Source organism: Podarcis cretensis, assembly GCF_951804945.1.
Source record: "Podarcis cretensis genome assembly, chromosome: 10".
NCBI classification, from domain to species: Eukaryota; Metazoa; Chordata; class Lepidosauria; order Squamata; family Lacertidae; genus Podarcis; species Podarcis cretensis.
In genome coordinates, this window is record NC_137179.1 from 26160636 (window position 1) to 26188067 (window position 27432).

Below are 27432 nucleotides of genomic sequence, written 5' to 3' on the forward strand. Positions count from 1 at the left end.
TTTCCAAACCGTCTTCAAAGTCTTGCCAGGGGTAAAGGTGAGGTATAAAATAATAATAATAATAATAATAATAATAATAATAATAATAAGGCAGTCCCATGTATAATGAGTTGTAATAATTTAATCTAATTGATGGACTTTTCGGAGCTAGCCGACCTGACAGGAAGAGTCTGCGACCAGAAGGAGGAGGAGTACCAGGAGGAATGGATGAAATTTAAAGACTATTTAGTTAAATATGTTAAGATAACTTAGTTGGAAAAAACTTGCAAACACCAGATTGGCTTAGGATTTAAATATGTGATGTTAGAGAATAATATGTTTAAAGTTAAAATGAAAAGAAAGAAAGATGTTAAGTGATTAAGTTAATTTTATGAGAAAATTGGTTTTGGAAAACTGTTACAATGATATACAGTACATTGAAATTCATCCAAAGGGATTAGAGGAAGTCACTTAACAATGTTACTAAGATTGGATTAAGTACAGTTAAGATTTATGTTTGTTTGTTTGTTGAAAAAAATTGGAAAATCAATTAAAAAAATTGAAAATAATAATAATAATCGAATCTAGAGGTTACCAGAGCATAGACAACAGAAGTTAGGCTATCTCTGCCCTGTTAGGGGTACAGCTGGACCACCAGTTGAAGCTGATGGAAGGCATTCCCTGCAACTGAGGCCACCCGAGCCTTATGAGACAGCAATGGATCCAGGAGTAACCCAGGCTACATACCTGCTCCTTCAGAGGGAGTGTAAACGTGTCAAGAGCAGGTCACCTCCCATCCATTCATTTTAGGGAACCACCCACTAACCGTTTCTCACTCTTATCTGGATTGAGCTCCCCCCACCCCCAAGATTGATATTTCTTTTGTGAAATGGTTAATTTCTCCACAAGCACGATGTCTCATACTTGCAAAATCCAGCCTTCAAAAATATTTGCATTAAAAAATTTCCAATTTGTTGCAATTGCTAATCCAACTGCATTTAATAAAAGGAGGATGACATTGTTCTTGGTTATGTTCTTAATCTGAAGAGTGAAATAATATGGTAGAGCTAATTCTGGCAGTTGTGAGTGTTCCATCATTTGATTGCATGTATATTGATAAATATTGATGTCGATATCGACCCTGTGTGGGTCTGTAATATATACATTTGTACTCCAAGCTAGCAATTTACATACTCAGTTTCATTTCAAGGGGTTAGGCCAACAACTGCTCACAAGACGCAGTGTATCTGATATCGGTGCCTTGTTCTTATTCATGCTTCCTCCTTCTTTGCAAAATCTTCTTGGTTTTGTTTTGTTTAAACCCCCAGGGGAGACTGTTTTTTAAGAAGCTACTCAGGCTGACACTCCCCCATTTTCATTTTGAAAGGTCAGGCTGAGAGTTGGCAGTTGTATAGGAGCCTGTCCTCTGTAAAGAAAGTCTTAACTAGCCAGGCAGGGACTTAACCCAGCCATCTAAAAACTAACATTGTCACTAGGATATGGAGAAACCATGGTGAAGAACTAGCAACAGCCCGGCCACGGCAGAGTGAGCGGTCGGCATCTGCTTGGCGGGCCTTTATCGTGTCGTGTTGTTTGTACGATTCAAAACGCGCAAGACAATTGTTGAGATGATGTAGACAAATTGACTCAAATTAGTTTAGCATGGGCCAAGCAAAGTTTAAATGCGCTGAGTCCAGACACATAGCAACAAGTCCGCTGCACTTTTGGAAGGGAGCGTATTGGAATTGCTAATTTAAGAGCGAGAGAGGAGACCGTTGGAAACACAATGAGGGCTGCTTCTTTTTTGCTTTTTTAATACAATAATAATTACAGTGGAGTTTTCGTTTAAAATATTATCCATCTTACAGCTTTATCTCTAGCAGTAAATTAATTTGTAGGAGTACTTATGTGCTTGGACAGTTTTATCTTGGGAGTGTTATTTGATGGCAAACAAATTCACAAAGAACTACTCCCACCAAAAAAACCCAAAAAAAGATTAAAAGGATTTTGAGGGGTTTTTTTTGTTCTTTGCTTTCAATCAAACTTTCCCAAATCCTGCAGCATAATACTTTAGTGCCCTATGCCATCCATGGACCACCAGGGGTGTGCATCTTATAGTATTTACAGTAATCTAATTACACCAGGTCTTCAATTCACAGCCTGCTTTGGTATACAGGCTTTCAACTTCCAGTCAGGGTTTCAATTTTTTAATCTTTTAAAATAACAGGGTAACAGACAGAAGGGGAGTGAATTGGAAAAAGAATGGACACAGTCCTGCAGAAGTTAGTTGTGACTAATCCAATTCCATTGCTTTCATGACTAATGTTTATTGAATTGTGCCTAATGTGTGAATTGCCATATTACCGCTTTTCTATTTTTTAAAAAGACACTTTTTTATTAATGTTGCTTGGCCCTTAGATATATTTATTAACTTCTAAGAAGATACTCCACAGGTGAGAAAAAGTGAGAAATGTTTCCTACTGAAATCAATGGGACTTAGATAAGCTTTGGCTGGATCTTTCCCAAACTATCAAATGGAAAAAGCCATGTTGGTACTTCTAATTGTCTGTCTGCATGGCTACAGCAGGAGAACACAATGTTGAAATATTCTGATTGAATTAAAGAGTACAATTTTATTTTCTGTATTAACTTCTAGGAAAGCTTCAATATTCAAACTTGTTACTGATACCTACTTATTTTTTATTTCCTTTATATATAGGTTGGGAGAGATGAATGGAAGCCATGAATGGAAAATTGGCTCCCCCAATTTTCACCAGTTCCTCCTTCCTGCTGCAGCCCCCCATGTCACATTCCACACCTTTCCAGAGGTTCCCCCAATCCAATTGAATAGTTTTTCAGGGTGCAATGAAGGCAGGAAAACCCTACCATGCAAGTGGAGTTTAATTTGCACATGTTTGGGTCCAGTTCTTAGAGCTTGACCCAAACGAAGCTATATGTGTTGCAGTCCAAGTCTATTCACATTTACCCAGAAGTAAATTTAACAAGACTAATTCCCAAGGAATATAACTGTAGCATTAGTGCCACATAAAACCATTGAAGTAAAATATGCAGATACACCATTTAAGTCTCTTGAATAAGACTGTTATCTTCTTCTAGATTGCACGCAGTGTTCCAAACTACAAATTCCACACCCAACAACAGCATCAAAAACCTAATGGGGGCACCTGGCATGCAACAAACATGCCAAATTTATGGGTTTTTATGTTTTTTGCACATGTGGTCCTCTATGCATCCAGAGCCATGTCTGCATGTATATTTCCAGTGAATGCACACACAGAGGTAATTTGGATATATGTGTGTATATACAGTAGGGAACATACAAGTAGGGAACATCCCATCTACCTGAAATACTTAACTAGATATGCCAGTGATTGAATTTGGGATCTTCTGTATTCAAAACATGCGTTTTATGTGTTTATTTTAGCAAGATTTATATATCACTTTGTCTCCCAAAAAGTCATAAGTGGTTTACATAACAGTATTTTAAAGCAGAAATAAAAACAGACTTCTTTAAGAAAGCTTCAAGTAGTGGCACCAATGTGTGCTTCTCTTTCCCTCTTTCTTCTGCTTACCTTCATCTCAGCAAATTCACTTTGAGCCACTGTAATTGGGCATGAAGTTTTGCGTATTGGAGGGAAGAACTGTAGAGACCTTGTCAGCTCCAGAAGAGAGCCCCGCTCCTTATGAAATAGTTTGCTGGCATTGTTTCTGTCCCCTCTGCTGACAAGTGACCTTCTGCGTCAACTATACTGGAAGAGGCCTGTGTGGACATAGGAGGTCTTTCTGTTTAGGTATTGAGATTTACCACCTGCCAAAGGGGTCCAGCAGACGAAGGGCAAGGAGCCCAAAGGAAGAATAGACAAGATCCGGAACAAACATGAAGGCATTATTCCAGCTCCATCTATACAAACTTTGATCAAAGATACCCTTACTTTTATTGTAGATTGTAAAAAACAAAAGCCAATCCTTCAAGAAGCTACAAAAACTACCTACTAATTGGATGTGCCATTACTGCCATCTAGCTGTACAAGGAAATGATTCTTCCTTGAGGATAGTGTATTTATTTGGTTTTTAGCTATTCTAACCTGTCTCTCCAAATGAGCCCATGGAGGCTTACAATAAATGAAACTAGTGTCATCTGAGACCACAAACCAGCAAACTAATGCAACACAGAATGAAAAACCAAAACAGCAACAGCAGCAAAATCCAAAAACAAGAGAACTCCCAAAGATAGATTCTTCATTCCTCATAAGCCCATGACAGGGGAGCTTAGGATGCCCTTCTAAAACCAAAAAGGAAGTGCACTGATGGGCCTCCTTTCAAAATTTTATGAGATGGCACCACTGCTAAGCTATTTTATATTAGGTCAAACTGTCCATGTAGCCCAGTTTTGTCTACTTTGTCTGAGAGTTCTATGAGCCACATTGTTTAATTATTCTTTTCCCCTTACTAATCCCATCTATCTTCCAAGGAACATAAGGTGCCATACATCGTTCTGTCTCTCCACACCCGTTTAAATCTCACAACTGCCCCATTTTGAAGGTTAGGCTGACAGATGGTCACTCGATGGTCAAATGGGGATTTGAGCCTAAGTTTCCTGGACTGACGCTCTAACTGCTGTACCACATTGGCACCCGGGTGCCTCTTAGACGCTTATTGGCAAGGCATAAGGGAGGCAACCATATTGCTCAGCCTCTGGTAATATAACGATGTGGCTCGTTGGGATCCATTTTTACATTCTTCTCGGTCAATTAAGGATAATCACATCCACTGGAATTGTGCAAGAAGAGGAAGACGCTAAATCTGGTCAACCTCCATTGAAAGCTATGCAGGTAATTTTGTCTTGCTGTGTGCTAAAGAAATTCCACTGAGCCCAGGACCCATGAACAACATGGGGCTCAACAAATCCTTCACCCACCCACAAACTATGAATGCACATTTCTATCTTTTAATCACTATATTATTAATCCAAAGCAACTATATGATTTAAATTCAAGTACATTGCTTTAAATATTTTGTGGATTGGCCTCATTGGATCTGTTTTTGTATTATTAATATTGTTAACTCATTTGACTTATTTTTAATTTGTTTAAAAAGCAGTTGCTTAGCAGGACAGAACACACTGCTCCAAGGAAATGTTGTTGCAAGAGCTCCACCTGCTGTCATTTTAGAAGCATTGCTTCTCAGCAAACACATTAACAAAAGTGATGCTGGCAGATTCTTTCTAATTTGGGCTGGAGACAGACCAATAACATGTTTTCGGGGAGTTGAAGGGTGGTATGATAAAGGCATTATGGTTTATGCACTCACTTTTCATTCTTCAAACAGGTGTTGTATAGTTTTTGTAGTGTTCTGATAACTCAAGGTTCTTGTCAATTGCAAGAAAACGCAGATGAGCCAGAAGGAACAAGAAAATAAAACAGTCCAGGCCAAGGCACCAATTCACTTATTTCCCCCTGGCTGACTGTTGAACAAAAAATGAGGCATGTGGACGGGTGCCTAAGCATTGGCAATGCTCTCCTTGCTGGGATAGCAGGGCATAATGAGACATACGCTATCTTCTATGAGGCTATGAGGCTCGGAAGAGGGTCTCCAGAGCAGAGAAACTGTTCTGGTTGTCAGAACCAATAGTTGCTGAAGTGCAGAGAGACGTTTGGGAATGTGATGCTTCAATTTGAAGGAATCTGAAAAGTGCCATGGGCTTTGAAGATGCTCGAACTCAGGATGACATGGAGAAACATGCTAAGAGGAAGGCACGCTTGGCAAACCCTCACCGTGATCAATTCCCGCCCAGAAACTTATGTCCCCACTATGGAAGGGCGTGTAGATCCAGAATTGGCCTCCACAGTCACATACGGACTCACTGTTAAACTGTGTTCATGGAAGACAATCTTACTTGGCTATGAGTGATCACCAAAGAAGAAGAAGTCTGTCTGAAATATCTTGCATCTGGTAAGTAAACAGTTTTGCTGTCTATGTGCTTGCCTTTTGAATGGGACAATTTGAGGTTGGGATCATCTTGTCCTTCTAAAATAAAACCCATTGCATACTTATAATTTTTGCAGTACAGAGAGGGGATTGTGGTTCCGGCCTGTCATTCAAGGGACCAAAAATAGAATCACTGTATCCTTTAATTTTACTAGAATAGATGTGTTGATTCTGCTAGCATCTAAACTTCTTGCACTGAGAGCAGCAACATGCCGAGAACCCATCCAAAATTTGGCACTGAAAAATCTGTTAGCCAAGATTTGGCTTTTAGTTAACTGATGAGGAATCCATCAAATGCACATATGAATAAAACTCTATGATGATGCGTCCAGAATCCTCTTTCCCACAGTGGCCAACCAGACGCCTCCATGAAGTCCACAAGCAGGCCATGAATGAGGGCAAGGCTCCGTTGTTTACCTTCCCCCCACTGTATGCTTCACCAGCTATTGCCTAAGAGAGATTTACTGCCTTTCACTCAGAGTAATGTATGCTGTTTTGCTGCATTTTTTTACTTTTACTTTTCCCCCCTGCTCAGTTGTTATTTTTAAGTAATCTGCCAATCTTTAGGGCTGTTTTTGTTTTGTGCTTAGAAACACTCGTGATGAAGCAGTATAAAAGTGTCTTAAATAATATAAACAAACACTAAAGGAGCAAAGTTCCATTTGTGTAATGGGACTTCCCCTTCTTCCCCATCCCCAAGCATTCCTAAAATCAGCACTAGATGGTCCTCCAGCCTTCTGGGGCAGATTTTGAGGGTACACGGGAGGCTGTAGGGGGTGAGGGGAGTTCAAACAGAAGTGCGGGATGCAATTTTTTTTCTGCTGCATCAAGTTTTTTTTTAGGCAAAAGTGACTAGCAGCAATTTGGAAAGAAAGAAATGGATTATGATTAAAAACAAAGCACTGAGTCAAAGAAGAAATAATGAAATAAAAAATGGAGCAGCATAAAAAGTTATGAATATTAAGAGACAGGGTCTAAAGTGTTCAGTTACTCAGACCAAAGGCCCAAAGGAAAAATATGTTTAATTGTGCATCAAAATGCAAAACAAGGGGCCATCTGAGCTTCTCAGGGAAAGGACTAAAATCTGGGTGTCACAACAAAAACATATCTGTCCCGCACTTTCACTTTAATGGAGTGTTGTTGTTGTTGTTGGCATCCACCTGTCTCACTTCCAGGGGTGAAGTCAAACCGCTGTGTTAGTAGAACCAAAGTGACCTCCCCAGGGCACAAGCCTCGACAGTGTGTATGGGAGAGCCTGGGCTGCCCTGACAACAAGGAAAGCAGAGCAATATGTTTGGCACCAGCTTGGCTGCAGGAGTTGCCAGAAGGAGGTGTACAAAGCACCATCAAGCCATCTTAGGAACTCCCTCCAGATTTATGTAGAGTTTACTCCTTAGCCTTTTCTTCTCCCAAAGATATCCCACAAGACAGCAGGGGTTTAGGATCATAGTTTTCATTCTCCTAGATGGGCTCCCTTCTCAGGTTGACAAGCCTCATCTGCCCCTCACTTTCTGCTACACCACATGCAGAAACCACCTTCTTGACAATATTTGTCCACTCAATCTACCAGAGCCTGTCTTCGCATGCAGGGGAAATCCCTAACTCACTGAGGGTTTGAGACCCATTGACCATGGGCATAGCCAGCATTTTTGTTGGGGGGCAGGACTGACAGATTGGTCAGTTAGTTAAGTATTTCTATTGTTTTACTTGGTCTAGGGTGGCAGCTGCCCCCCTGCCCCCCCCCTGGCTATGCCCATGCCATCGGCTAACCTCACCTGGTTTAGCCGGCCAGTAAAAGCTGTTCCCAAGGTGTGGCAGCTGTTACATGCTGACAACTTCTAGGAACCCCCAGGTGGACAAACTACCCCAGAAGGAGCATGATACCAGAGATACTAATACCCCATACACCTACTCTGACTAGCAGTGGCTTTTCGGAATCACAGGCAGAGAACAGGCTTTCCCATTACCTGCCTTCTGATCCTTTTAACAGGAGAGGTCAGGAATTGAACTCAGGACCTTGTGTATGCAAAGTATGCCGCTGAGCTATGGTCCCCTGCAACCATGTAACTGGACAACCTTCAAACATAGCTTTCCCGTTACCTAGCTCATATATGTTATTCTGATATCTGAGGACACATTATCAATTGACATGTCTCTGGCTTTCTAGAGAGGCTTGTAAATGAAAATTATAGTTTAAAGATTATGGATTTTTTTTCTCCAAGGCCAGCAACATTTTCCTTTTGTGGTATCTGAATATGGCAAAGTGTACACCTGTCTACGCTGCTGTGTACATGATGCAAAATATACAATTGCCATTTCATCAGTCCCTGAAATGAGTAATTGCTCAAGCATCCTGGGAGAAAGAAATCAGCGGCTGCTGAGCACAAACAAGGCACCACAATAATTAGCCATTAGAAGCCTGGGACAGGCTGCCAACTGTGCTTCCCTTATTGGGACTTTGTGCACATATTGTTGTGGATTTTGGCATGGCTGCTGGAATTCCTGCGCTCATGACTCAGATAGGTTGTACCTGCACAGAAGCCATTGGGTCGAGCCAACCTTTCGGGATCTGACTATGCCTAGGGCATAGTCTCCTTATTTCCAAACCCAACTGACAACTGCTGGCAAGAACCCCATGCATGTGAGCGGGTAGCAGCAATGCCACCTCTTTCTTTGTTTTGCTTTTTTCAGTGGCAGGTGTTGTTTTCCCTGTGGTAGCCCCTTCTGGCAGAAAAGCCTTTGCCTCTCTTGCATTTCTGCCTGAAAGGCACAGGGTCGCTATCTTGAGGAAAGAAATGTTGGCAACTGTAATAATTAGCCAGGCAAATGCTGACTTTTGGACACATAAACCCGTCCTTAGTGACGGGAAAATGGGGAGATGGGGGAAAGGTGTGTATGTGTGAACATAAAACGTATACGGTATATCTATATCTATATCTATATCTATATCTATATCTATATCTATATCTATATCTATATCTATATCTATATCTATATCTATATCTATATCTATATCTATATCTGGCTGCTGTCCCTTTCATCCCTCCTCATATTTGGTTCCTCAGCATCAGCGGGCGCCGAGGAGGCGCCGGTGGAGGAGCGAAGCTTCGCCCGGGTAGACGGGCCTGGGCCTAGGCTGAAGCGCCTGCGCGCCCCTCCGAGCGGCGGGGGGCGCTGGGGGCCGGCCCGGGGCGGGTTCTCCGGGCGGAGACAGGGCGAGGTGCGTAGGTCGCCACGTCGGCAGGCGCCGAAGGAGCAGCTTCCACAGCAACGCGAGGGGAGCCCGAGTTCGCTCCGCGGTGGGGGAAGAAGCTGCTGCTGCCGCCGCCGCCGCCGGAGAGGAGAAGGGCGAGCGGAAGATCCCTCGGCCAGGCGGAGCCGCGAGCTGGCAGGACGGAGGTGAGCCCGAGACGCGGCCTAGTCAGCCGCGGAAAGAGGGAGGCGAGGAGGGCTGGGCAAAAGCATCTCCCCCCTCTCTGTGGGAGAAAAGAGGGGCGCGACCCCCCTCCACCTCGCCCTACCCTGAAGGGGTCTCCTGTCGCCCTCCACTCGTGGACTCTGGGGAAGGGGGGACAAGGCAGGAGGGAAATGGGGGGCCCTGAAGGACACCCCCCAAGGGTGGCTTGGGGAGGGGAGCTCGTAACTGAATGGCAGGGTGTAGACAAATGGCCAGAGGGAACCAGTTTTGAATAAGGATGCCCACAGACGCCGCCTCTTTTCCTTTGCTCCCAAAACTACAGCTTTTCGGGGTACGCGAGGAAAACGGGGGGGGGGGGCTCGGAGGAGCAGTCTGGAAAATAAAAGAATGTCCGTTTCGTTCCAAAATAAACAAATGCAGTTGAGTTTTTGCCTTGGAACGATTGCTCTTCTTTCCTGCTCTGCATAAACGGTTTACAGGGCAGCCCCCCCCTCCAAAACCGTGTTTTCTCCGAATTAAGTCCCGCTGTGTTCAGTGGAGCTGACTCCCCAGGTAAGCGTGCACGGAATAGCAGCAGCCTTAAAAGCTGACCTCCTAAAATGGCCAGATGTAGGTCGTCGTGGAGCAGGAGAACTTGTGATGCGTTTTGTGTGAGAAGGGGATCTGTGCAAGTATCAGAAGCTCCCAAGCTTGTCTTTGCATATAGACGTTTGCCATATATGATGTCCACCAGCCTTCCCTAGAGAGCCTGTTTGTGCAGTTCTGTTTACAGCTTGAATGGAGCGCGGGGAGGGGGAGGGGGATTTGAGGAAAGACATTAATTCACAGTAGAATTTGCTTCTGAGTGCAGATGGCATGAGAATCTGTAAATGGAGGAGGGGGTGGTGGTGGTTGTGGCAGGGGGGGAGAAGAGGGGGGTTTCCTGCCAGTGCTGTTCTGGCAGGAGACTTTGCGCACCTTCTCTATTAGAAAGGAGCACCCTGTTCAACGTGGAAGAGCCCTTTAGAGGGCGGGCAAAAGAATCCAGGCAGCAGCACGTCAACAGCTGCATGGTTCCAGGTTACATCTCTCTCTTTCTCCTGCCACGTCACTGCTGTGATATAGACCCGTGATTTTTTCCTTGTGTCTTCAGGGTTCCCATTTAAAGCTTTCTGCAGCAGAAAGTAGTAATGCTCCCAATCTGCCATTTACAGGCCTGTTCTCAGCTTGTTTTTCTGCTTCTTTCTCTGCCAAGACTCCTTTGACTTGATGTACCTAATGCTATTCCTGAAAGTTTCTGCTTCATAAACGTTTAGTGCTAGATGCCTGGCCAGGCTTATTAAACTGTCTGACCATTCATGCAAGGCTCGGTTTGTGTGAGTCCCAGACCTAGAGAAGATTGATAGGGGACATGATCTTGAAATATCTGAAGGGCTGTCCCATAGACTGGAAAACAAAGATTTGACCTGCCTTCAGGGACAGCGTAGCACAAGCTCTAATTGGCTTAAGTCTACTGGAAGGTAGATTTTGGTGGAACACTAAAGGAAACTTAATGATGTTAAGAGTGGTTTCACAGTGAAACAAATTACTCAGAAACATGATGGGACTCCCTTTCTTTGAAACTATTCAAGCCCTCTAGACAGCCATTTGCTGAGGATTCTCTGATGGTGGATTTCCTGCATGAAGCAGGTATTTGGACTAGATAGCCTACAATACCACATCTTACTCTATGATTATCTCACCATCTGGATAATGCCCTAGGATCATAGAATTGTAGAGTCGGATTGCACCCTGAGGGTCAGCTAACCCAACCCCTGCAATGCAAGAATCTCAACACACAATCCCTCATCCAGTTTGAAACCATACTGGACCCTGCTTGGTTTGCAAGTGTGCTAGCAGTTATATGTCTGCACCACTAGGAGTTGCTTACTTCAGCTTTTGCTGTTCTAAACCCAGAATAGGCAAGATTTATTCTCCAGAAGGGTTTGGGATATAGAGCGGCTGGAAGTACATTCTGTTGCTCAACACCCCACACAGTGCTTTATTATAAAGTCTGAGTAACTATTAGCCAAAGCGTTTCTTTGGGGGGAAGTGAGTAGAACTATGGAAATTTTTAATAATACATGTAATTTGTTTGGGTAGAATTCAGTGGAGAATTGAGGTGGTGGTGATTTGGCCAAGATTCTCCAGTTAGCAATAATTGCTAAACCACATTCTTCTAGATGGTTGCTATTTTCAGGTGCGATTCAGTCACATAACTGCACATTCAGGTTGCACAATTATAGTTGATTTGACTTTCTTGCCTAACAATGCCACTTACTCGACTTTTTGTGACAAGGGAAGTGATGGGAAAACCACAATTCCCCCCCCCATTTGCTTTTCTTCCATTCCTTCTTTTCTGGGACACTAAAGTACATCATACACTTCAATGGTTATACAACCTCCCTTTTCTCTTGATTTTCCAGGCATGTGGGGAGGCTGAGTACTACTAACTGAACTGCCTGTGCTTCCTCATAGTTAAGCAGCTTGATAGTTAAGCAGCTTGCCCACAGAGATAGAGTGTAGGGACTTGTTTATTAAAGCAGTACATTTTAAATTATGGCTAAATGGAAAACTTGCTCTGGGGCATCCTGATTCGCCTTTCTTAGCAGTTCAAAGCTTTGCATTAATTATAGTTCTTTTAAAACCACATAAATTACTTGCATTTCTTCAGGCCATTGTGTGTTGCAGCTGAGATTTAATTGACATTCTGAGAAGTCTATTGTACAGTATATAAATGTTAATAAGCATGTTACTTTCCTAGGTTTTCATATAGGAAACCACAGTAGGACTTTTGAATACAGAAACAGTTGGTAAGTCTTGGTTTTTATATATATTTAGATTTAAGTAATTGTAGGTGTACCGTAAATAGACACTGAGAAACCTAAATGGGGGCAGAGGGGATCAAGAGAGTACAGTCATACCTTGGGTTGAATATGCTTCATGTTGAGCGTGTTCGAGTTGCGCTCCGCAGCAACCTGGAAGTAACGGAGCGCATTACTTCTGGGTTTCGCCGCATGCGCAGACGCTCAAAATGACGTCACATGCATGTGCAGAAGCGGCAAAAAGCGACGCATGTGTGCGCAGACGTGCCATCGCTAGTTACGTTTGCTTCTGGATGCGAACGCAGCTCCGGAACAGATCCCGTTCGCATCCCGAGGTACCACTGTATTTGCCTATGACAGATGCCACCTAACTTTGCAGGAAAGCATTGGAGACAGGGTGATTCTGACCTCGCTTCTGCATTTGCCACCACCAGCCCCCAAAACATGGCCTGCTGCAAGGTTGCAAATGTGCACTTCTCTCGGCTGTTGGATAATATCCCATCAGTATAGGAAACTGCAAAGGCAGAAGACTAAAGCTGTGTGGGAAGTCCAGGGAATGCAAAGGCAGGGAATGTTCATAAAGGTGCAAGTCCATTCCAAACTTTGACATAGAATTAATGTTATGCATTTTCGTGTAGAATGTGGTCTTGTATTCAGCTGAATATTTGCAGGGAGGCAGTTTGCAGTGTAGTGATAATACACCAGTCCTGATTTCTTAATTTATTTCAGAATACTCTACTAATTAACCCGGTCAAAATAGTTTGTTATGCATGTTCTTGTGTTCATCTTACCTGTAAATATGAAGAAAAGTACCCTACTGCAAACATTTAAGGTACTGAAAAATCTCTCATAAAACAATAATCTGGCCAGTTTGCTCACTTGTTTTACATGGTTGTTGTTTAAACCATATACTGTGAATGGGGAAAGGAACTGAGGATGGCTTGCCTCAGGTTGCATCTGGTGTAGGGATGAGGTTCTCCAGATGTTGCTGGACTACAACTCTCAACTCCCATCATTGGCTACACTGGCAGGGCTCACAGGAGAGTGGATTCTAACATCTGGACAGCTGCAGATTCCCCATCCCAGACCTCTTGTCATGGCAGAGGCAAGATTTGAACCAGGAACTCTCTGGCTCACAGCTTGGACTCTTAGCCTATACACTATACAAACTGAGGACCTATTTACGCATTTTTACTATATCGATATTGGGGAAATTGTTTTCAGTAAAATAACTGAGAGACAGATTTTGTATGGGATACCACTTCATGTCAGAAATGCCATTAAATCTGCTTTTATACTATCACACATGATGGATGGACACACATCTGTTTATGGTGAAAGTCCCAGTAGATGGCAGAGTTCCCTGGAAAAATGGGCTTATGCACATTTGTTGCATATGGTGATGTGTAGATAGGCAACATGCAGCTTTCCACACCAGAAGGGCCATGAAGGACAAATGTGCAGCAGCTCCAAAATGCTTATTTTTTAAGCTTTTGGTACAACCTTCCATCTTGTGCCTATACACTGATAGAAACTTGGATGATTGCAGGAGCCTTGACTCTTTTAGTATATGGTTCATTTGGCACCCCCAGAATAAGTATGAATCTACAAAATTTGTGGGTGTATGTGTTTTTACAATTTAGCGTCTGTCATTTCAGTTGAAATCTGAAGTTGCACAATAACAACAAGGGCACACATATTTATGTGTATCATCCATTAAAATGCTTGTCTTCCTCCTTTGGGTGGTTCTCAAAGATGTGGATACCTGTTTGTTAAACATAGACAATTTAAAGATTAGCCAGTGAAGTGTTGCCTCACTTGAAAAAGCACTTCAGAATGTCTTGGACATTTTTTTATAAGGACACACCAACCTTTCTTTTACTTCTGGAAATTTCTTATATTGTTAATCTCACTGGATACGTGCTGTTTTTGTATCTGTTGATTTGACCAGTGTTTATAATTGTAGACTGCTGTTTAATAATAAGGGGAAACAAGGAGAGAACTTGTGCTGGTCATCTTGAAGCTACACAGCAAGGCGTTAAATAGGTATGTACATTATATGTGGTGTAAAATGGCTGGGGCATGTTCCACAGGGGGGGATGCACTGGGACAACCGATCTCAGTGATCACGGGTAGGAGGAGGAGTTACGCTAAGACCAGACCATGTCATTACAGAGGAGGCAGGTTTAGTCGTTGTCTGAGGACTATCCCTGCCTCCGGGTCTGGTCCTGACCGGATGGATACTAGAATCAGCAAGGGATACCCACATGACCTGAAGGTGCTGCTGTGCAATGCCAGGTCAATGATTCATAAGACCACTGCCATCCATGACTTGATCATGGATGGAGGACTTGACCTGGCATGTGTAACAGAGACTTGGTTGGATGAAGCAGATGGGCCTGTCCTTGCCGCTGCTTGTCCACCAGGTTTCTCTTACGCACAGCAACCCAGGTCATGTGGGCGGGGAGGGGGGGTTGCAGTGATTTTTAGAAAGTCATTAGTTTGCACCAGGCGTCCTATTGGGAAGACCCAGTTTTCTGAGTGCATGTTCTGGAAGTTGGGCAATAGGGGCAGTACAGGATTCCTTTTGGTGTACCGACCTCCCCGCTGCACCAAGGATTCCCTGCCCGAGCTGCTTCAGGTCGTGGCGGATGTTCTCCTGGAGACACCTAGCTTGGTCGTCCTAGGGGATTTTAACATCCATGCCGACACGACCTTACAAGGGGCAGCTCGGGACTTTGTGGAAAGCATGGCCTCCATGGGGCTGTCCCTGAATAAGTCTGGCCCAACCCATAGCCGCGGACATGCCTTGGACCTGGTGTTTACCTCTATGGATGTTGGTGATCTGACACTAAGTAAAAGTGAAACAAAAGAAGTGCCATGGTCAGATCACTTCCTGGTGCAACTGGACTTCTCCGCGACCCATCCCCTCTGCAGGGAGGTGGGACCAATTCGGATGGTCCGCCCCCGCCACTTAATGGATCCAAATGGTTTCCAGAGAGTGGTAGGGGATGCTTTATCCCATGTTGATGGCCTTTCAGCTGATTCCCTGGTGGCCCGCTGGAATGCGGAGTTAACCAGGGCTATTGACTGTTTGGCTCCGAAGCGCCCTCTCCGATTGCATGGAGCCCGGAGAGCCCCGTGGTTTTCCACGGATCTGAGGGCAATGAAACAATCTTTGAGACGGCTAGAGCGCCGGTGGCGGATAACTCATTCCGAATCTGATCGGACACAGGTTAGAGCTCAACGTCGAGCCTACCAAGTGGCGATAGCGACGGCGAAGAAGAATTTCTTCACCGCCTCTATTGCATCTGCAGAAAACAGCAGCAGGAGACTTTTTCAGGTGGTTCACAATTTAGCGGAACCACCTGTAACATCGGGGCCCAGTACGGGCCACATGTTCTCCTGCAATGATTTTGCAAAGTTTTTTGCAGATAAAATCGCTCAGATTCGGGAAGAAGTAGACTCCACCGTGGGAGCAGGGCCAGGGCGGGAGAGTGCTAGAGTTCTGTCTAGTCAAGTTGAGTGGGATCAATTCCAATCTGTTACCTCCGAGGATGTGGACAGGCTGCTTGGACGAGTGAAACCAACCACCTGTCTCCTGGATCCTTGCCCATCCTGGCTTATAAAAGCTAGCCGGGAAGGACTGGGCGATGGGCTTCGTGGGGTGGTGAATGCTTCCCTCCGTGAGGGAGCCTTCCCAGACCCGCTGAAAGAGGCAGTTATTAAACCGCTTCTTAAAAAACCATCTTTAGATGCGGCCACAATGGCCAACTATCGCCCAGTCTCAAATCTTCCATTCTTGGGCAAGGTGATAGAGCGAGCGGTTGCCGAACAACTCCAGGCACGCCTGGAAGAAGCGGACCATTTGGATCCCTTCCAGTCGGGATTCAGGCCTCATCATGGGACTGAAACTGCCTTGGTCGCACTGATTGATGATCTCCGGCGGGCTAGGGACAAAGGTGAGAGCTGTTTCCTAGTTCTGCTGGATCTCTCAGCGGCGTTTGATACCATCGACCATAACATCCTTCTGGACCGTCTTGAGGGGCTGGGAGCTGGGGGCACTGTCCTACAGTGGTTCCGCTCCTTCCTCCTGGGCCGTGTTCAGAAAGTGGTGGTGGGGGATGAGTGTTCAGACCCCTGGGCTCTCACTTGTGGGGTGCCTCAGGGTTCTGTCCTCTCCCCCATGCTTTTCAACGTTTACATGCAGCCACTGGGAGAGATCATCAGGAGGTTTGGGCTGGGTGTTCATCAGTATGTGGATGATACCCAGCTCTACCTCTCTTTTAAATCAGAACCAGTGAGGGCAGTGAAGGTCCTGTGTGAGTGTCTGGAGGCGGTTGGAGGATGGATGGCGGCTAACAGGTTGAGGTTGAATCCTGACAAGACAGAAGTACTGTTTCTGGGGGACAGGAGGCGGGCAGGTGTGGAGGATTCCCTGGTCCTGAATGGGGTAACTGTGCCCCTGAAGGACCAGGTGCGCAGCCTGGGAGTCATTTTGGACTCACAGCTGTCCATGGAGGCACAGGTCAAATCTGTGTCCAGGGCAGCTGTTTACCAGCTCCATCTGGTACGTAGGCTGAGACCCTATCTGCCTGCGGACTGTCTCGCCAGAGTGGTGCATGCTCTGGTTATCTCCCGCTTGGACTACTGCAATGCACTCTACGTGGGGCTACCTTTGAAGGTGACTCGGAAACTACAACTAATCCAGAATGCGGCAGCTAGACTGGTGACTGGGAGCTGCCGCCGAGACCATATAACACCGGTCTTGAAAGACCTACATTGGCTCCCAGTATGTTTCCGAGCACAATTCAAAGTGTTGGTGCTGACCTTTAAAGCCCTAAACGGCCTCGGTCCAGTATACCTGAAGGAGCGTCTCCACCCCCATCATTCTGCCATCATTGCGAGAAGCAAAGCTACAGGGAACCAGGCAGAGGGCCTTCTCGGTAGTGGCGCCCACCCTGTGGAACGCCCTTCCAGCAGATGTCAAAGCGATAAACAACTACCTGACATTCAGAAGACATCTTAAGGCAGCCCTGTTCAGGGAAGTTTTTAACGTGTGATTTTACGGTATTTTTGGTTTTTATGGAAGCCGCCCAGAGTGGCTGGGAAGGCCCAGCCAGATGGGCAGGATATAAATAATAAATTATTATTATTATTATTATTATTATTATTATTATTATTATTATTATTATTATTATATTTAATACTACTTGTTTAATTCTAGTGCTGCATAATGCTTCGTAAACAAGCGTAGTGTACTTGACACTTATCTACGTGTTAGCTGCTTAATTTTGGTAATTTAGTTATTTTTGTCCTGCATTTCTTCTAAAAGCCTAAAACGGAATGTTCAGTTCTGCTTAAATGATAAAAAATTGTCATTGACTTTGTGAAGTAATTACATATACAATGAGAATAATAAGCCCTGTTATTCAGCACTGAATATGTACACTTCTAAAATGTGTACTACTTCCAAAATAGCAACTTTCAAAGAAGCTTTTTAATACTACAGTGGTACCTCGTGTTACATACGCTTCAGGTTACATACCCTTCAGGTTACAGACTCCGCTAACCCAGAAATAGTACCTCGGGTTAAGAACTTTGCTTCAGGATGAGAACAGAAATCATGCTTTGGCGGTGCGGCGGCAGCGGGAGGCCCCATTAGCTAAAGTGGTGCTTCAGGTTAAGAACAGTTTCAGGTTAAGAATAGACCTCCAGAACGAATTAAGTACTTAACCCGAGGTACCACTATACTGTATTCTAAAGACAGGAAATAGAGATTAATGCTATATCCAATTAAAACTGTAGGAGATATGTGGCTGGAATCTGGCCAGTACAGTAGTGTTAATACCACATCTCTTGGCAAAACTGTATCTGATCTCATTGACCCTAATTAAGGACTGGGAAATTAATAAGGCAACATGTCCTGCATGGCATTATTGAACTAACTCTGTTAGATGGTATTACTCGGCTGCCTTCTTTTTAAATGCTTCCGACTGCTAACCTTGTATGGTATGAGGGGGAGGTGTCTGACACATTTATTTTAAACTTACTTAATTGGAATTAAGACCTACTGACTTCCGCAGAACTTGTCTTAGCAGATATATTTAGCATCATGGTATAGTTCTGATCTCTCTCACACATTTAACTGTATGTTTCACATTAAAATAACAAGTAGCCATTTAAAAACTAGATAACTTAAAATGTGTGCCTTTTAATTAATTAAAGTCAACAAAATTTATATACCACTTACCGGTAATTGTAAATAAAACCTCTAATAATATTTATTTGTTAAAATTGTCAATAAAAATCAAAGTTAAAAAATCAAAATATGACTAAAACCCTCAGTTAAAAATATACATCATAAATTAAAATTACAGATTAAAATACAGTGGTGCCCTGCAAGACGAACGCCTCGCAAGACGGAAAACCCACTAGACGAAAGGGTTTTCCGCTTTGGAGGCGCTTCGCAAAACAAATTTCCCTATGGGCTTGCTTCGCAAGACGAAAATGTCTTGCGAGTTCCTGCTGGGTTTCCCCCCCCCCTTTTTCTAAGCCGATAAGCCGCTAAAAGCCGCTAAGCCGTCAATGGGCTTGCTTCGCAAGACGAAAAAACCGCTAGACGAAGAGAATCGCGGAACGGATTCTTTTCGTCTTGCGAGGCACCACTGTACATGTCTGGGTAGGCTCACCTAACAAAAAGGTTTTTAGCAGGTTATGAAAGGAATAGAGCACCTGCCTAATGTCAGTGGGAAGGAAATTTCAGAGTGTGGGAGTTGCCATGCCAAAATATTTTCTCCTTACAAGTGCAGAATGTAAATTATTCCACAGATCAGAGTGGTTGAATGGGCATGTATGGGGTAAGGTCATCCTTTGAGTAAACTGCTACTAAGCTGTTAACACCTTGAACTTGGTCCAGTAACAAATCTGCATCTGGCGCAGACATCTGAGCAGGAATGTTATATATTCACAGGATCTCATTTCATCAGCAGTTGATAAATATTTGCACTTGAGGATGAGCTTGTCCTGGTGATTTTAATATTAATAGCCCATCAAAGTCCAAAAGTCAGTTCATTCATTAGTTCAGCATTTTTAAAGGGTTGCAATGTAATCTACTACAATGGCATGCCATTGTTTTGTTTTTGCATTTTCTAATTGTTCAATATCCATGCAACCTCAACTCTTCACTGTTTATTGAAAAACTATATAAATGGTTGGAATTAAGAACTGTGAGGTTCTGCTAGCGTCCAGGAGTCCATAACTTTTGCTGGGCTTGGTAACATTCATTGTATTTGGTTGCCAGCAAGACTGTCTCCTGTGTCCCTTTTGTACCCACTGCCTTCTGAGTGGACTTTACAGGGGAAGAGTAGCAGGAGCTTTGTGTATAGGAAACCCTTTCCCTCAAACCCATGACCCTGAAGATATGTTCAAGCACAGGGCAGCCTATTACCTATTTGGAAAACATGCACTTTGCCTCCAGTGGCTACCAATGTGTTTTGTTCTGGGGTGTTTTTTGTTTTGTTTTGAAAGCTTGCCATTGCTAGGGTGGAGTTTACCAGATGTTTTCAATTCTTGACTGTTCAAATCAAATTTATTGTTGCCCTGATAACCATATTTGAGGATCCCTGCCAATGTGGCTACCCACTGGATTTTCTTGCTGAAGAGAAACCTATTCTCAGCATAATTCTTACATCATTTTTGTTAAGTTGTAGGGAAACATTATTTATTTATTTATTTAAAAGCATTTCTAAACCGTTTAAAATTTTAAATCTCCAAGTGAACAAAAATACACAAAAGCCCCCAGTAAAATAGTATCATAGATGCAAAACTCTAGTGAGGGCCCAATATTATTGGTCAGGGAAAGACTAAGCAAAAAAGTTTTATCATTACAAGATGCCTGAAGCAACTGATAGAAGATGTTTCATGTATGGTAGAACCTTTCTCCATGAACTAAAAAAATCAGCTTGCTGAACAGGAGATCTTGAATAGGGTGCCAATATCTGGGTTTGAGATAGACTTGTCTGAATGAATACAGTGGTACCTCGGGTTAAGATATTAATTTGTTCTGGAGGTCCGTTCTTAACCTGAAACTGTTATTAACCTGAAGCACCACTTTAGCTAATGGGGCCTCCCGCTGCCACCGTGCAATTTCTGTTCTCATCCTGAAGCAAAGTTCTTAACCCGAGGTACTATTTCTGGGTTAGTGGGGTCTGTAACCTGAAGCATCTGTAACCTGAGGTACCACTGTATTGCCTAAATCTGTAGTAAGGAAGGCTGACTCTTCAATTTGTGAAGTATAATTTGTGGAGTATAATTCTTGACAGTAAAGTACTGTTGTTAGAAAGTGAGACAAAGTTGCCTGTTCCTCAAGTATGGAGCTATTCTTGCAGTTTTGTGCTCTTTGAATGGCTGCCCGTGGTAGCTTTTTTTTATACTGATTCAGTATATCATGTATTATTCTTTATTCCATTCAGTGATGTTTTTGTTTGTTTTTTAAACCAATGCAAGCTGGATTGGCAGGTTTGTGCTTAACTTAGCACAGTGTGAAAACTGCCATTGCTGGCTCTTGGAACATCGGATTGTAGCACTCATATAATGTCATTATATTGGATTGGCATGGCAGTTGGTACAACCCAACTGGCTGTTGTAGCAAGTATTAGGATTAGGCTGTACATGGTCTTTCCTATTTTAAAGGGAGATGAGTGAAAGATTGACTTGTGCCTATATTGCTAATGAGAACTCGGTTGTTGTTTTTCTCCCACAGGCAATAATGAACCAAACAGACAGAAATGAACAAGATGTTCCTGCATATCTTAATGAGGAGCCACCAGAAGGTAAATTTCAATAACAAGTTTACCATGGTTCTGTCAGCTTTAAGGTTTCGGCTACAAACCTGTTTGTCCCTGTGTTCCTGGGTGTAAGTGTCATTGAATCCAGTGAGACTTACTTCTGAGTAAACTTGTAAAAAGGAAGAAGAAATATTCGTACATTACAGTGCTTGAAGGATTTCATCAAGCCTACTTTAGAAAATGATTGCTCTTAGTGCTGAGGAGCCGAGCAATGCAATGTGGGGGCTGAAATGTAGTCCATCTATTCATTATTAATCAGTTATTTACTAAATTGTGAATAAGTTTCCCTCTTATGAACTTACAGTGGTACCTCGGGTTAAGTACTTAATTCATTCCGGAGGTCCGTACTTAACCTGAATCTGTTCTTAACCTGAAGCACCACTTTAGCTAATGGGGCCTCCTGCTGCTGCCGCACCACCGGAGCACGATTGTTGTTCTCATCCTGAAGCAAAGTTCTTAACCCGAAGTACTATTTCTGGGTTAGCGGAGTCTGTAATCTGAAGCGTATGTAACCTGAAGTGTATGTAACCCGAGGTACCACTGTATTTCAATTTCAAGACTATAGGTGACTCTGCATAGAAAATCACAAAAAAAAAATATTTTTTTGATTGGTTTAAAATTGTGTTTGCCCATGCCTCCACAGTGTGCTTCACAGCTGAGGAGGCATTGGGTTTTTAACAACCAGGTCCAACTCTTAGCATCTTATCTTCCCCGGCATATGCTTTTTGGTAAATTCTGCAAACCTTTGTTTCCCAAAACACTGCTGATTCCTCCCTGCTATGTATGGATGGTGTTGTTTTGGCTGCATAAGGATCCACATTCAGAGAATGAGTTGCTGTTAGCGTATAGGACAGCACAGAAGCTGTACATGCTTATATGCCAATAAATCCTGTTTTATTTCTTGCATACCTTGGCCTATTGGTTTCGCTTATGTTCCTGAATTTCTATTTTAGGCTGCGTATGTCTTGCTATTACCAGCTTATTGGTTTAAATGAAATTTAGGAACTTATTTCTTGCATAGTTTGTCTTATCCAATAGGCATGAGTTTCACAGTGGTCAATTCCATTTTATTTCATGGACTTGTGTGCTTCATAGCATGTGGTTCAGAAATTCAGATAACTTATGACACTTTTCACATAGAGAGCTAATCTTATAAAAACTGAAATTCACAGGCTTCTGAAATGAGTGACCATCTCACTGATCTGTCAACCACTGTTAGGCTTTCTCCTGTCTCCTCTGCAGTACTTAGATACACAATCAGGTTTAAGTGGTTGTTAATCCTGGACTGTGCAGTTTTTGAACATACTTTGACTTTAGTCACTCTCAGTAGCAACAGTTGAGTAATGCCTATCATCATCATCATCATATAACAAGGGTGTGGAAAGAAGTATCTCTCATTTCTTAGTCATTATTTTAGAGCTTACCGTCATTGTGTTGGCATGATGGCAGCTGTGTTCTCTGTACTACACGGACAAGCAGCTATCAGCATGGGAGCTGACAGTAGAAGTGAGTGGGTGCTCTGGAGAGCCAGTAATCTACAAAATATTATGTCTGGAAGCACCCTGAATTGCTCTGAACCTGTTTAAGTCTGGTAAAACAAGAAAAAAATGGTGTTAATTCAGAGCTATTCAGAAGTAAGTCCCATTGAGTTCAGTGGAATTTACTCCCAAGTAAGTGTGTACAGGATTCTAGCCTATTCTTTTCTAACATGGCATGCAGAGTTTGGTGCTTAGGGGGTGTATCCAACATTAACCATACACAGAGTAGTTCTTTTAAGGTCAAATGTGGCCCTCTAGCTGTTTTGGGACTACAATTCCCATCATCCCTGACCACTGGTCCTGTTAGCTAGGGGTGATGGGAGTTGTAGTCACAAAAACAGCTAGAGGGCCATGTTTGGCCATCCCTGTTTTATATGCACTACTTCCCAATGGGGAACTGGCATGCACATCTGGAAGCCTGGAAATGACATTGAGGCATTAAAAATAAGGAAACATCCTGGCTCCTGATTATCTGAGGGAATGTTCCTTCCTTACCATATTTTGAAAGGCAGGTCAAAACCTTTCTTTTCCAAAGAGAATTATGAAAATGGTTAAACCCTAGTTCTTCCCAAAGCATACACAATATGCAAGCAAATCATAACCAAAGGTTGCAGGATTCCTTAGAGAGGAAATCAAGGACGAGGCCATTTGTAAAAGTAGGTTTGGGTTAGACAGAATCTTCCATGTGCTCCTGAAAGGTTCTGAGACTCTGGAAATTTGTGTTATTCCCCCCCCCCAAAAAAAATAAGCACTGCTTCAGTTTATTTACAAGACTGAACTAAAGAGACAACAGCTTGATAAAGGAAAAAGTGGTGTAAGTTTAACAATTACGCAAAATATTTTAATATCTTTTTTGAAAATGTTATCCTTTAAAAAAAAACTTGCAATGGCTTCTTCTAACAGCCATCCCATAGAATGCTTATAGTCCATGTGGTACAGTGGTGCCCCGCAAGACGAATGCCTCGCAAGACGAAAAACTCGCTAGACGAAAGAGTTTTCCATTTTTTGATTCGTTCCGCAAGACGAATTTCCCTATGGGCTTGCTTCGCAAGACGAAACGTCTTGCGAGTTATTGCGAGTTTGTTTCCTTTTTCTTAAAGCCACTAATAGCCGTGCTTCGCAAGACGAAAAAACCGCAAGACGAAGAGACTCGCGGAACGGATTTATTTCGTCTTGCGAGGCACCACTGTATATGTCATGTTAGAAGGATCTGCAATTGTTTGTCTTAAAAACATTAAAATATGATTTGATCATTTTACTATCTCTCTCCTCCTCAGATTCATTAAAAGATCATCCACAGCAGCAGCCCGGCATGCTTTCTCGTGTGACTGGTGGCCTCTTCAGCATAACAAAGGGAGCTGTTGGTGCCACAATTGGTGGTGTAGCATGGATAGGAGGGAAAAGCCTAGAAATGACCAAAACAGCAGTAACAGCCGTGCCTTCCATGGGAGTAGGATTGGTAAAAGGAAGTGTTTCTGCTGTGACAGGAGGTGTTACAGCTGTAGGATCTGCTATCACAAGCAAAGTGCCTTTAACAGGGAAGAAGAAGGATAAGTCTGACTAAAAGAGAAACTGAGGCCAAGGAAGTTGCTTCTGTGGTTGTGGAATCTGCAGAAATGGACTGCTACAAAGCCACAGGTCTTAAGACTCCTATAAAGAGCTGTGTGAATGACTTTCACCTGAAAGGGACAAGAGCCGTGTGATACCCCAGGGTCTGGAATTTCATTTAAAACGATAGATTTCTTCAAGCACTCATCTGTGAAATGTTACACTTGATGAACATGGAATCAAGTACATGGATCTGAAAGGGTAGCTCACATATGAATATTAATTCACTGTAGATTTTTTTTGCAGTCTTGAACTAAAAATGTGAAAATAAAAATGGAGGGAATGACCTAGCAAAAGGTGAAGCACTTTGAAGTCCTGTTGGTCCAATGGGAGGGGCTAAAGCCTGTGCTTACCTGCCCCTTTAGTATCAGTTGAACATTAAAGTGCTTTAAATATTGGCTAGATCATGTCCTCAGTTGGTAACTTCTACAGTACCATAAATATATTGATGTTCTAGCTGCAAGCCTATGGCGTCTGTATTTTTTTTTATAAAGAATCATTGAACTGCTTAAAGGGTCTTCATATATCTTTGCTTTTTGAAACTATTTTTATACACACTATAAACTCTGAATGGTCACTGCATTCACTCTGTGTGTGCATGTGTATGCGTGCGCCTCTATATATATGTAGTTGTGTGGTATACCAATCTAATCATTCATGCCTTACGGTGAAAAACAATCTATTTTTTCTTAGTGACTGGAAGGATTTTGTAATTTCCCTCATTTCAATGCAGTCTGTGAAAGAAGCTTTACTTTTTTAACACTGTTCATACTGACTGAAGAGATGACTGCTAAATCTCAGGTGTAACTTGCTGGTTTCCAAACCCCCACCTCAAAATGAAAACTCCTTTGTGCTGTTAGTTTGTTTAAACTGAAGTGTATGTCCAAGTTTACAGTCCATACATTACTGGATAACTTCTAGCTTAGAATAAAAACACTTTTTGTGGCTTCTAGTCCAACAATACAAATGATTCTAAAACCCGCTTCTTGAACACTGCGATGAATTCAACAACAGCTGCTGCTATGCATCATTTGTTTCAGTGTTGCAGATGAAAATGAGTAGAGTGTGCAGGTTGATGGGTTAGACAATACCATTTTCACTATGAAAACACAGACCTTCCTAGAATTGGCAGCTCAGTAGGTAGTTTTGCTGAAAATTGGGGGGGGCGGGGCGGGACGACGACAAAATAGCACCGAAGACTGGCAATGATAAAATCCAAGTGATTAAAAATAACTAGGTGACTTGCATAGAAATTAAACACATACATTTTCAAGGTTTCCTGAGCAACATGTAGATTTATCATTTGCTCTCTTGCTCCTAATTCATAATCCATTAACTCCAAAGTAGCCTTCAAATTAGTGGACTGTAATGCGGGTTAAGACGCGGGTGGTGCTGTGGGTAAAAGCCTCAGCGCCTAGGGCTTGCCGATCGGAAGGTCGGCGGTTCGAATCCCCGCGGCGGGGTGCGCTCCCGCTGCTCGGTCCCAGCGCCTGCCAACCTAGCAGTTCGAAAGCACCCCCGGGTGCAAGTAGATAAATAGGGACCGCTTACTGGCGGGAAGGTAAACGGCGTTTCCGTGTGCTGCGCTGGCTCGCCAGATGCAGCTTTGTCACGCTGGCCACGTGACCTGGAAGTGTCTCCGCGCAGCGCTGGCCCCCGGCCTCTTGAGTGAGATGGGTGCACCAACCCCAGAGTCTGTCAAGACTGGCCTGTACGGGCAGGGGTACCTTTACCTTTACCTTTACCTTTACCTTTACCTTTACCTTTACCTTTAATGCGGGTTAATGGGGTTCATGCCTTGCAAATTTCATTTGGAAACCCTTCAGCATGTTCTTGTTGACTTTGTAGTGTTTTTGGTAGTATAAAGATGGCTGAAGTACACATGAATATTCCGTATGCTGCATTTCCTAAAATGTATGTGTTAAAACCAAGAAAAAGCTAAGCACCTGCGCTTCATTGATTCTAATTCTAAACAGTGGATTCATATTTTTCATTTTTGTTTTGTTTTGCTGACAGCCAAAAGCCATTGTTTGTCAAAAATCACTTATTCTAGTTTCTAGAATTTTGTGCATTAAACAGTCTGATATAAATGATCCGGCTGTTGCCATCTGTATTTCAGCTGCCAAGGGAAAGGACAGTAGCTTAAGTGGTAGAACACGTGCTCTGCCTGCAGGTTTAACCCTGATTTCTCTCGTTAAAAAAATAAATTATGTAGCAAGGCTGGGAAACATCTGTACTCAAGACCATGGGGGGAGCTGTTGCCAGTCAGAGAAGACAATGCTGGAACAATGGTAAGCCAGCTTCATAATATTTTACTTAAAATATTTCTATACATCAAACTTTTGTAAAGGGTGAGAGAACAGAATGCTTCAAACCCAGAATGTGATACACCAAACCATCCCAACATAATGATTTTATCACCGCTACTCTCTGAATAAGTGTTTTTCGGGGAGCTGAATTAAGAGCAGAAGACTGTAAGAAGGCCATGGCTATATGAGAGCTTAAAAGGAGCTCTTCATCTGGGATACCTTGACTAGCATGATTGCAGATATTGAAAAATTTCAGTTTACTGCTCCATGCTGTTCAACCACTCTCTAACAAAGACTCCTAAAAGCATTTATTAAAACAGAAACATCCAATTCCTTTTTGTTAAGGATCTTTGTAAAAAAAATTCTGAGTGTCTTCCAGATGTTTGACTTTTAATTGGTTTGTATGTGGATATTATTTTTAGAATGAGTAGCCAGACTGAAACAAAGAGATAGAACAGAGAAATATTTAGACTTAAAATGCTGTAGAAATTAATTGCCATTCAAGGTGGCAACCCTCCACTGAGGGTCTTAAACTGTAAATGAGGTATTGTGATCACAGTGTTGTCTGGTTACATATACTTAGTATGCTTAGTCCTACTGGGGATAAAAGAAATGTAACGTTCAGAATTGATGTGGCTGATTTTAAAAGCATCCTCACTGATCCAAGCTTACTTAGTTCTCTCTGGTACTGAGTGCCTGCTTATTTTATGTGCTTAGGTATAAAGCTTTCAAAAAAGTGAAAACCCAGGCTGGTTGATGGATAGGAAGAGGGGTGCTTAGAATCCAAGACTCCCAGCACTCTTAAGGAGTGTGGCAATCCTAATAATAGGATGTTAAAATTATGCAAATGTGACACTACAGGGCTATTTCCTTAAGACA

The 27432-nt window shown here is 42.9% G+C and overlaps 1 protein-coding gene across 4 annotated transcripts; it reads left to right on the forward strand.

Moving 5' to 3' along the window:
• The first annotated feature begins 9166 nt into the window (after positions 1-9166).
• Positions 9167-25196, forward strand: TMEM263 (transmembrane protein 263). 4 transcript variants are annotated; one of them, XM_079993215.1, is made up of 5 exons: positions 9167-9387; positions 12189-12237; positions 14201-14295; positions 21014-21083; positions 23914-25196. In XM_079993215.1, exons 4-5 carry the CDS (start codon positions 21020-21022, stop codon positions 24198-24200), a joined length of 351 nt encoding a protein of 116 aa, XP_079849341.1. In that variant the 5' UTR covers positions 9167-9387; positions 12189-12237; positions 14201-14295; positions 21014-21019; the 3' UTR covers positions 24201-25196. The 4 variants fall into 4 exon arrangements, with proteins under 4 accessions (XP_079849341.1, XP_079849339.1, XP_079849342.1 ...); XM_079993213.1 differs by having other exon boundaries at positions 14216-14295; XM_079993216.1 differs by lacking the exon at positions 9167-9387 and adding an exon at positions 9479-9958.
• The last annotated feature ends 2236 nt before the right edge of the window (positions 25197-27432 follow it).

What these genes read in the sequence shown, in the direction of transcription:
- TMEM263 (XM_079993215.1), top strand. Translation starts at nt 21,020, where the DNA reads ATGAACCAAACAGACAGAAATGAACAAGATGTTCCTGCATATCTTAAT. An exon ending in TAATGAGGAGCCACCAGAAG is followed by an intron (nt 21,084 to 23,913) that starts GTAAATTTCAAT and finishes TCTCCTCCTCAG; the next exon opens with ATTCATTAAAAGATCATCCA.